This window comes from Rattus rattus, chromosome 8 (genome assembly GCF_011064425.1).
Source record: "Rattus rattus isolate New Zealand chromosome 8, Rrattus_CSIRO_v1, whole genome shotgun sequence".
In the NCBI taxonomy this organism is placed as follows: domain Eukaryota; kingdom Metazoa; phylum Chordata; class Mammalia; order Rodentia; family Muridae; genus Rattus; species Rattus rattus.
This window is the reverse complement of record NC_046161.1, coordinates 97,068,244-97,079,502: the sequence shown is the minus strand read 5'-3', so window position 1 is coordinate 97,079,502 and position 11,259 is coordinate 97,068,244. Positions and strand designations below refer to the sequence as shown.

General features: G+C 45.1%; 1 protein-coding gene across 1 annotated transcript in view; it reads left to right on the top strand.

Annotated features, from left to right (window-relative positions):
- Window positions 1-437: 437 nt before the first annotated feature.
- Window positions 438-11,259, top strand: part of Col6a6 (collagen type VI alpha 6 chain) — a 96,824-nt gene continuing 86,002 nt past the window's right edge. Inside the window, exons 1-5 of the mRNA XM_032909852.1 lie at window positions 438-498; window positions 3,795-4,391; window positions 5,870-6,490; window positions 7,488-8,048; window positions 8,797-9,354. Of these exons, the coding sequence (XP_032765743.1) occupies window positions 438-498; window positions 3,795-4,391; window positions 5,870-6,490; window positions 7,488-8,048; window positions 8,797-9,354 (2,398 nt within the window). The remainder of the gene's footprint in view (window positions 499-3,794; window positions 4,392-5,869; window positions 6,491-7,487; window positions 8,049-8,796; window positions 9,355-11,259) is intronic.

Genomic DNA, 11,259 nt, shown 5'->3' with positions numbered 1-11,259 from the left:
TGAAACCCTATTTCAAAATTATAAATAAAGAAACAGCAATCATTGAGTATCTCTAACTAGCAGACTTAGACCTCATTGCAATGAACTCCACACTGTCATGGCGGTGAGTAGATAGATTTCTGTGGGACATGGGGAAAAGACTGATGGGAACACTGGGCATCTGGCCACTTCCATTGGCTGACCAAGGTCTCCTGTTTTCCCAAGGTCTGAGAACCAGGAAAGCGTACCTGTAAGGGAGCCTCCCTTTCCTCCAAGGTGCCTCAGTTTAGAGGGCCAGTGAGCTTTTGTCACAAGGTGCCCTTCACCACACGGAGTTTACTGTATAATTTTGTCTGTCATTGCCAGTGCAAGTCCTGATGCTCGAATAACAGTCACATGATTTTCCATGTTTGCCTTTCAGCTTTCAAGTTGGGGCTCTTTCAGCCTGCAACCTGAAAATGCTGCTGATTTTGTTCCTGATGATGATTTGTTTACATGTTTGTGCGAACCAAGATTCTGGTAAGAAGAAACGGGAGCACTTCCTTTTCATAATTTTTATTATATGCACTAGCTAGTAAGGGAGCGTAAGCTGTAAGTTAGGGTGTTTACTTCACCCTGCCTGATTTCAATGCTAGTAAGGATGTGGGGGCAAAGTTTTGTCTCTTTTTGGTTGCCCTGCATTCTTTGGAAATTCTGGGCTACTGAGAAAATATAAGAAAGTTATCTTTTTGTCCCTAATTCAGCCTATTTCAGGTTTCCTTGGGGATTCTGTCAGGTTGAGCACTGGAAAGTTCAGAATGTCTCTGTTTTTCATTGACTTGACTAAAAGCGTTGCTTTGCCTAATTGTGTGGATCTGCTGCCTGCCGCTGCAGGTTGATTGACTCCTGCTTGTAAAAGCAGGCCTGTGTCTACCCCGGAGAGAGCTCCTAGCTCTCACTGTCAGTGATTTCGGTCAGTAACTCATGTCCAGTGAGATGGAGTTCAAAACACCTTCCCGCACTCCTCCAGCCCTGCTTAGCAGTTGGTGTAGGGGCAGCTCATGTCCAGGACTATTTACACTGGCTTTTATAGCTTCCTTTAGGATTCTGATCTTGAAACAAGTTTTGTGGAGATAAACTAGACTTTGACCCCCAAATATCATCTGCTGTCTCTCTGAGCCTTAGGTTTTTTTTTAAGAAGAGTAAATCTCCACCATACACACACACACACCACAACACACCGCACACATACACACACACACACACACACGCACACACACACACACACACACACACCACACCACACCACACCACACACACACCACACACACCACACACACCACACACACACCACACACACACACACACACACCACACACCACACACACACCCCCAACCACACCACACACACCACACACACACACCACACACCATACACACACACACACACACACACACACACACACACCCACACCACACACACACCCACACACACACACCCACCACACACACAACACAGAACACACACCCACCACACACACCCCACACCACACACACCAACACACACATACACCACACACCCACCACACACCACACACACCACACACATAACACACACACACACCACACACACACACACCACACACACACACACACACCACACACACACACCACACACACACACCACACACACACACACACCACACACACAACCACCACACACACCACACACACCACACACACACACACACACCACACACACCACACACACACCACACACACACCACACACACACACACACACACACACACACACACACACACCACACACACACCACACACACACACCACACACACACCACACACACCACACACACACACACACACACACACACACCACACACACACACCACACACACACACACACACCACACACACACCACACACACACACCACACACACACACCACACACACACACACCACACACACACACACACACCACACACACACACACGCACACACACACACACACACACACACACACACTTCATGGCTTAGATATGATTAAGGACCTGGACTGTCTCACTGCTAATCAGCCGCATGTCTTTCCTACACAGGATAATAAGAGTTTATGCATGAGGAGAAAGGTCAGTGGTGGTCATGTATCAAACTGCCCTGATCAGAGTTCTCTGGACCAACCAGGCTTTCCTTAGAAGAAAGTCCTACTGGCCCTCTGCTCCTTCTTCCCCCGAATGTTTCTGGCTCTGTGATCAAGTCAAGAATTTCAGATTACTGGGGAAGAGGTCATTTGAAAGATGAGAAGGGACCAATTTCCCCTTTGAGCTCTGGTCAGATGCTTGCAGAGACTGACTGATGGAAGCCAGGGCTACTTTCTTAGTGATAGCTGAAGAAAACAGGAACTGGTAGGACTTGATAGGAATTTATCTAGTAACCATTTGCAATAAAAGGTGGAAGTGAGGAGATAGCCTGAGCGTTTGCTCATCAAACCTCCGTGTTTTAAAGCAGAGGAGACTGGGGCTCATATATACTGAATAACTTAATAATGATCATAGAGTGAGCCGATGACAGGCAGGTTTCCTGTCACATAATCCAACAGCACTGTATTTTCTCACATAAGGCACACATAAGCACATGCAATTTACCTGTCTTCCTTTGTGACAAAGTGCAGAGAGCTCACAGACCAGATAAAAAGCTGTCAGTAAGTGAAGCTAGTTTAGACCATGATTTCCTATAAAGCAAAAATAGAATTGCAGAGCCTAGCATGGTGATGAACCCAGGCCTGTAACCCTAGCATTTGGGAAGTGATGGCAGGGGATCAAGAGTTCAAAGCCAGCCTGGCATACAGGAGACTATATCATTCGTTCATATATATTTGATTGTATAATGGTAGTATAATACGTATATGTGTGTGTGCTTGTGTAGATGCATGTGTACATGCATGTGCATATGCATATGCATATGTATGTGTATGTATACTGTCCTAGATGGCTTGCAAATTGTTTAAAGTTCAGAAAGGTTTCTGTGTTCCAACATAAAACATGCTTTAATAGAAACTAAGATTATAATCCCACTTCTCATCTTAAGTTCTTGGCTGCCATCATATCTTATGTACGAGATGATAAATTTATCAATCATGATGTTCATTCATATGACTTACTGAATGTATTAGAAATAACTTTTCTGAAGGTGAAGCCAATCCTGTGTATTCATGATGTCTCGAGCATCATCAGCTCAATGCTTCATAATACAAAAATAATGTTTTATAAATTAATCAGATAACCTAAGGCGTCACTTAAGTGAGACTTGCAGCAAAAGATGCTCAAGTTTCATAGTCCTAACCAGTCTGAAGGAATCTGATTCAAGTGAACATGTTCGATGCCTTGATGTGTAGACATATGCGTGTATGTTTGTGTGTGTGTGCCCACATCCCAAACTCTAAAGTACAGGAGGAAATTGCCCATTAAAGAATAAACTACCTTTTTCTTTTCTGTTTTTCTTTGATACATTTACCTATTCCCAGTTAGCTAATTGCAAAATGTGTTCATTGTTGCAAAGCTTTCAAATGAAAATGAGAAGCTGTCTAAAGCGCTCACACCAAGAAACAAACCTTTCTTTTCCTGAGAGATTATGTGGTGTTAATCTATTCTGTTCAATTTGACAGGAAGGTACTAAAATTGTTTTTCAAAGAAAAAACTTTCTATTTGTGTGTGTGTGTGTGTGTGTGTGTGTGTGTGTGTGTGTGTGTGTGTGTGTGTAGTTGGCATTAAACGTGACAGAAAATTTCTAAAACGTTTTGCCATGTTATGATTTTACAGGCCCCGAGTACGCAGATGTGGTTTTTCTGGTGGACAGTTCAGATCACCTAGGGATGAAGTCCTTTCCTCTTGTGAAAACTTTCATCCAAAAGCTGGTCAGCAGCCTCCCCATAGAGGCCAACAAGTACCGTGTGGCCCTGGCCCAGTACAGTGATGCTCTCCACAGTGAGTTCCACCTAGGCACCTTCAAGAACAAGAACCCCATGCTGAACCACCTCAAGAAGAACTTCGGGTTCATCGGCGGCTCCCTGAAGATCGGGAACGCCCTGCAGGAGGCTCACAGGACCTATTTCTCTGCTCCCACAAACGGAAGAGACAAGAAACAGTTCCCCCCAGTCCTGGTGGTGCTGGCTTCAGCGGAATCCGAGGATGACGTAGAAGAGGCTTCGAAGGCCCTGCGGGAAGATGGGGTGAAAATCATCTCTGTGGGGGTGCAGAAGGCTTCTGAGGAAAACCTGAAGGCCATGGCCACCCCTCAGTTCCATTTCAACCTCAGGACTGCCAGAGACCTCAGCATGTTTGCCCCAAACATGACACAGATCATCAAGGATGTGACTCAGTACAGGGAAACAATGACTGATGACATTATTGTAGAAGGTGGGTGTCCTAATTTTCTTTCTTTTTTCTTTTTTTTTTTCGGAGCTGATGTAATTTTCTTTATATTGTTGTGATAAGATACTGGCCAAAAGCAACATAGGGAGCAAAAAGGGCTTATTTTAGCTTACAGGTTAACAGCCCATTGTAGAGGGATGCTAGGACGCAGATTCAATCAAGAACTGAAGTAGAGACCATGGTAGGACATTGCTTGCTAGCTGGCTCCCTCTAGCTTACTCATCTACCTTTCTTATATACTCGCACTTGCCTAGGGAGTTGCCTAGTTGTGTTGCCCACAGTGGACCGAGTCCTCTTCCCATCAATTAGCAATCAAGGAAAGGCTCCAGAGACATGCCCACGGTAGTTCTTCAAAGTGTGTCGAATTGATAACAAGATTTACCAGAACAGTGAACTGAGGCTCTGTGTATAGGACCACTGTCAAAATGATTTTGAAAAATCAAGGTGGGACGAGAATTAAAGTCCTGTGAATTCCCCTTTCTTCCAATGGGTAGTTTTTATCTCTGCTGTTTAAGAAGATATAGAGATTGTGGCAAAAAGAAAAAGAAAAAAAAAAGGCGGCAGGGCAGGGGTTGGGGAGAATCCCACAGGCCTTGGTTTTTTCATGGCCTGTTAAGCCCTGGATTTAAAAATTCTCCAGTGCCTTCTCATTGCCACCCAGGTTGCTCTCCGCCACCTCCTGGGTTTGTTCTTGCTGCAGGTTTATTACTGGTTCAGCGAAAACCAATTTGGTTCTGGAGAAACCTTTAGCTTTGGGAACCATACAGGGTAACTGCAGAATGTCAAGACTGAAGCCAACCTCTGGTTACTCAAACCCTATTGTGGAGCCAAGAATCGAAGTGGTATGATCTGCCCCAGTGCCAAGCAGTCACGTGTGGCCAGAGCTTGATGAAGTCCCCTGCTTTCTAGTCGGGTAGCCTGAACCCCGCACTGCTTATTCTGCTGTTTGATTCTGTGAATTAGCTCGTGTGTCCACAGGCTGCCCCCTTGGTTAAATCCGCTTGAGATGACCTACTGATAACACAGAATGCTTTTCTTGTGACAACGGATAGAAATGTGAACCATTACTGCTAGTGTCTTTCCCAAATAATTGAAAATGCAAGGGCACCCTTTAGCATTCCCTTTCAGTATTTAGGTTTGAGCTGCTGAGTTATAATAAAGGGAGTACCCGAAGGAGTTTCACATTTAATAGCTGGTGTTCATCGAATGAATTATGTCTATGAGGCTCCATGATAAGCATATTATCTATTTAATATCTATGCCAACTCTATGAGGTAAACACTACATCTCACTTCGTTATTTTATGAAATAATATATATATCTTATATATATTTACAAATAATCACATCAAACCTCTTTTACATAGCTGAGATCAAGTGTACGTTCTGTATGCCTTATGACACTCAGCAGAGGTGCAACCCTCCTGTGATAGCTCTGCTGACTCATTCTTTCTCCCCACACAGCTTGCCAAGGCCCGTCTGTGGCCGATGTGGTGTTCCTGTTGGATATGGCCATCAACGGCAGCCAAGAGGACCTAGATCATCTTAAAGCATTCCTGGGGGAAAGTGTCTCTGCCCTTGACATAAAGGAAAACTGCATGAGGGTTGGCCTGGTGGCCTACAGCAACGAGACAAGGGTGATCAGTTCTCTGAGCACGGGTGTCAACAAAACGGAGGTCTTACAGCGCATACAGGATCTGTCCCCTCACATAGGACAGGCCTACACGGGAGCTGCCCTCAGAAAGACAAGGAAGGAAGTCTTCAGTGCACAGAGGGGCAGTCGGAAGAACCAAGGGGTGCCTCAGATTGCTGTGCTGGTGACCCACAGAGCTTCAGAAGACAACGTGACCAAGGCAGCTGTCAACCTCCGGCGGGAGGGAGTGACCATCTTTACCATGGGCGTAGAGGGGGCTAACCCAGAACAGCTGGAGAAGATCGCATCCTACCCTGCTGAGCAGTTCACCTCCAAACTGAGCAACTTCTCTGAGCTGGCCACCCACAACCAGACGTTCCTGAAGAAGCTGAGGAACCAAATCACACACACAGTCTCGGTCTTCTCAGAACGGACTGAGACCCTCAAATCGGGTAAAGCCTCACTGGGAGGAGGCCGTTCTGGAGCCTTCTTCATTCTTGTCCTTTAAGTGTTAGACATAGAGAAGGGACTCTCAGGGTCGATGAAGTGGGTAGGCAGAAAAAATCCCTAACTTTAAGTTTAGCTGGCTGCTAGGAAGTCCAGCTTGTGAGCCTGGGAGAAGGATTTCCTCTTTGGAATGGCTTTAATTAGACCTGTTACTTCAACATACCCTGGAATCATTTCCTATTCTGCCCCTTCCACTGACTTTCATTCTTTGCCTCCCCAGTTCCCCTGGTCTTCCCTGTACTTCATTCTTACTTACCTTTCTCTTCCTTTAACCCCAAGGCCAAATTAGAGAATAAGAAACGTGATTTGTATAGAAGACAGATTGACTTAAGTGACAATCTATCACCTGACATTTAGAGAACGGATTGTATATTTGCAGGTGCACAGCGTTTGTTTTGTACGTGTGTACCCATAGATGCTATACAAATATTTTCATATCTATGTGCAAACATATTTGCATGCATTATGCAACAATTATTTATAGCTTATTTACTGTGTCACTGTGTCCTATACACAAGGTCCCCACTGGAGGTTAGGACTAGGAATAGGCAAGAAGTAAATAATTTTTTCTAGATTCTAGAAAAATGAACTCACATGCTCACAATATCCTGCTGCACACCCTCTATTCCATGTTATATTTTTCTCTCCAAATATTATTTACTAATGGAGAGAAGCAACTTGCAAAGAGAAATTTCTCATTATCCTATACATATATTTATCCTTATTTATGGCAAAGAATTAAGGTTATAGCCTCAAATTTTCTGAAACAACTCATTTCATCCAACCGATGCTGAGCCCCTATCCCAAGCTAGGAAAGCAAGTCTCTGTCCAGAAGTTGTTTCCATCTTCTTTCCGTAGACGCTATTCATCCTTCCCACTTGTACTCTCATCTCTCTGACATTTGCCTCAGATGCCACATTCAACGTTTCGGTTCCATTCCAGCCTGCGTGGACACAGAGGAAGCGGATATCTATCTGCTCATTGATGGTTCAGGGAACACGCAGCCCACAGACTTCCATGAGATGAAGATCTTCCTGTCCGAGGTGGTGGACATGTTCAACATTGCTCCCCACAAGGTGCGCGTTGGGGCGGTGCAGTACGCCGACACCTGGGACCTGGAATTTGAGATCTCTAAGTATACTAACAAGCCTGACTTGGGAAAGGCCATCGACAACATCAGGCAGATGGGTGGGAACACCAATACGGGTGCGGCCCTGAACTTCACACTGACGCTGTTGCAAAGAGCAAAGAAGCAACGGGGAAACAAAGTGCCATGTCACCTGGTTGTCCTGACAAACGGCATGTCCCAGGACAGCGTCCTGGGTCCCGCGCATAAGCTGAGGGAGGAAAACATCCGTGTGCATGCGATCGGCGTTAAGGAAGCTAACCAAACACAGCTGCGGGAGATAGCGGGAGATGAAAAGCGCGTTTATTACGTGCATGAATTCGATGCCTTGAGGGACATAAGGAACCAAGTGGTTCAGGAGATCTGTGCTGAAGAAGGTAGGAGATGACGTGGCTTGACCTTCAGACAGCAGCTCGCCAAGGGACACTGTTAGTCTAGATGGATGGCCCACCTTTCTTAGTTGAGATGTTGGCATGTGTGGTATTTTCTCTCCAGAACAAAGCGAAACCCCATTGTAGTATAAATTAATATCGGAAGAATGACAGCTATTTAGAGGGTTTCTCTCTGAGGAGTATTAATTAGCTTCTCTCCCCACAGACCCCTGCTAAGATGTATTGTTAGGTGTCATGTGTATAATACAAGCAAACGCGTTCCGAGAAGGGGCGTGGCTATCTGATGGACATTTCATTTTACAAATGAACTTGTCTAAATGTCTCTGGAGTGCTGTATCAGTAATTTTCCACACATGTTTTTTTTTTTTAAACTATCCGAGAGTACTTGGTAACTTGTAGATAATATTTCTGGTGTCTTACGTAGGGATCTCTCTCGGCATTACCGAATGGATGAAGCCAGAATGTTTGCTGGCCATCTTTAAAGATTGACAGACAACTCAGAGTACTGCTACAGTAAAAATGACCTGGCCTCAGACGGTGCCAAGATTGAGCAAATCACCAACGAACAGAATAACAGTCTTGGTTTTTATTGCTTGCGATGCTTCATTTGCCTAGCTACCTTCATGGTGCACACACTGAGCTTGAAGTATTTGTGATCTGGGTTTTCCTGTGAACTTCTAATTTTTTTTTATATGCCTCGATGTATGTAAACATCCCAGTTTCTCCCATGCAGCCTGCAGAGATATGAAAGCGGACATCATGTTTCTGGTGGACAGCTCTGGCAGCATTGGACTTGAAAACTTCAGCAAGATGAAGGTGTTTATGAAGAACCTGGTGAGCAAATCCCAGATCGGGGCTGACCGGGTGCAAATTGGTGTGGTCCAGTTCAGCCACGAAAACAGGGAGGAGTTTCAGCTCAACACATTCATGTCTCAAAATGACATTGCCAACGCCATCGATCAAATGGCTCACATTGGAGAGACAACCTTGACAGGCAGTGCGCTGACCTTTGTGTCTCAGTACTTCAGTCCTGAAAAGGGGGCCCGGCCCAATGTCAGGAAGTTCCTCATTCTCATCACGGATGGCGAGGCTCAGGACATAGTAAAGGACCCAGCAGTAGCCCTTCGAAAAGACGGTGTGATTATCTATTCTGTGGGAGTGTTCGGCTCCAATGTCACCCAGCTCGAGGAGATCAGTGGGAAGCCGGAGATGGTTTTTTATGTTGAGAATTTTGACATCCTACAGCATATTGAAGATGATCTTGTTCTGGGAATCTGCAGTCCCCGTGAAGGTAAGCATGGGCAACCCAGAACTTACTGTTGCATTAGATAGAATTGTATTTAAGTGCTTGAAATGTTTGTTTTGATGTCGTTGACCTTTGGAGTAAGAGCTGGGGATGGTACAACAGTATTCAAGCTCTGAGACAAGGAAAGCGGCCATGAATTCAAGGCCAGTCTGGGCTACATAATGAGTTTCAGGATTTGGGCTAACAGCTTTCCCATTTGCAGATAAATCATAGTCCTGATGTGATCAATTACTCCTTTAAGAACCTTGATGTGACCAGGTTTTGAGTCAGGATCCCTAGAAGGGGAGGGGCATTGTCAAGAGCTCTTGAGGAAATAGTCTATTGAGGAAATGCTTCTAGGAGTGGGGGGGGGGGAGGAAAGCAAAATGGACTGGAAGTGAGAGCTATGCAAGGCTGTCACTTCAGTTGTGGGTCTAGTTTTAGCACAACCCCATAGGCAATGTTAGAACACGAGTCCCACCACAGTTGACTCTGCTTTCCAATGAGGGGCCCAACCGCATATGCCCTAGGCCATTAGAACACACGTGAGCTGCCAAGGCAGTTGATAGAGGAACCTGGTAGCCTCCTGAGCAGAAAGACTCAGGTTTGGCTTAGCATCGATTTGAGCAAATAAAATGTTTGTGAGACCTGTCTGTTAAACTGTACAAAGCATGAAAGTAGGGCGCAAACTGGAGAGCAATGGAAACGTTCAGAGAAGTAGATGGTACAATTCCCATTCTTCCTATAAGACTGCAGAGTAATGGAAGTGGGCAAACCAAGGCTCCAGGCTGAAGGAGCAGCTCAGTGCTAGAGCACTCTCAACGTCAAGGACTGAACTCCAGCATCTCACAACCCTCCAAAACCCCCAGACCCACAGAAGGGAGGCCAGCAAATATAAGCAGCTAAATTAAATTGTTCTGTGACCCCTGGGCTTAATTACCAAAGCATTCTGAAAATTCATTCTAAAAGGATAAATTTGCAGACTTTTAAGGGGGGAGAGACATTGTCTTGTTCTGGTAGCTCAACCCCTCCTGTAGGGTTTGGTGGTTGTCATCTGTGTTTGGTGGAAGGACTACATCTGGTTTTTGTTTTCTGGCAATACCGTTCTTAATAAGTACAAGCTCTCTGAAGGGCTCCAATGCTGGACAACGCTCCCTACCCCTCCACCCTGGAGTCCCTGAGAAATTCAAGCCACCTTCGCAGCCAGCGGACGGCTGGAGGAACCTAGCTCTTCAGTGGAGTCAGCCTTTCTTGGGAATTTGATTTTTGGCTCTGTACACATGGCCTCTGGTCAGCATTGAGTACATTGGCTCTTGCGTTTTCAATAGTCCACCACATGACTGGCAAGTGGCTTGCAAGAGAAGGAAATGTGAAAGCCAGCTGGACATCTGTGGGGGGAGCACTTTCTCAAAGTCCCATTTCTCCAGAACAGATGAGCTAACACATGTTAGGATTGCACTTTTCCTAAGACCCACAGAGAGAGCGTGTACTAACAACATAAAGACTACATGACTCTCTCAGAGCTCCACTTCCCCAGAAAGGATGAGTTAAGTTCCAGAACTCACAGGGGGATGGGCTCCTTCAGATGGATTAGAAATCAGGTCTTTCCTGCTCTACATTGCCACAGCGCTGACCTGAGGCTTAACGGGTTCATGGGAATGTCATGTTAGGACAACGTACTTGAGCTTAATGAGAACTGACCTACTTTTTATGATGCGTCCTAATAATGGAAGTAAATGTTTCAAGAAAGTCAAAATGTGGGCTCAGAAATCAGTCAACACAGAACCATGATAAAAATGTAGTGTTATCAAATTTCTTGTGATTGTTATTGTTCTGTTATTTCCCTATGGGATACTAATAAAAGCCCAGGATCCCAATAACTTAAAATAAACTTTGTATGAATAGAAGCAT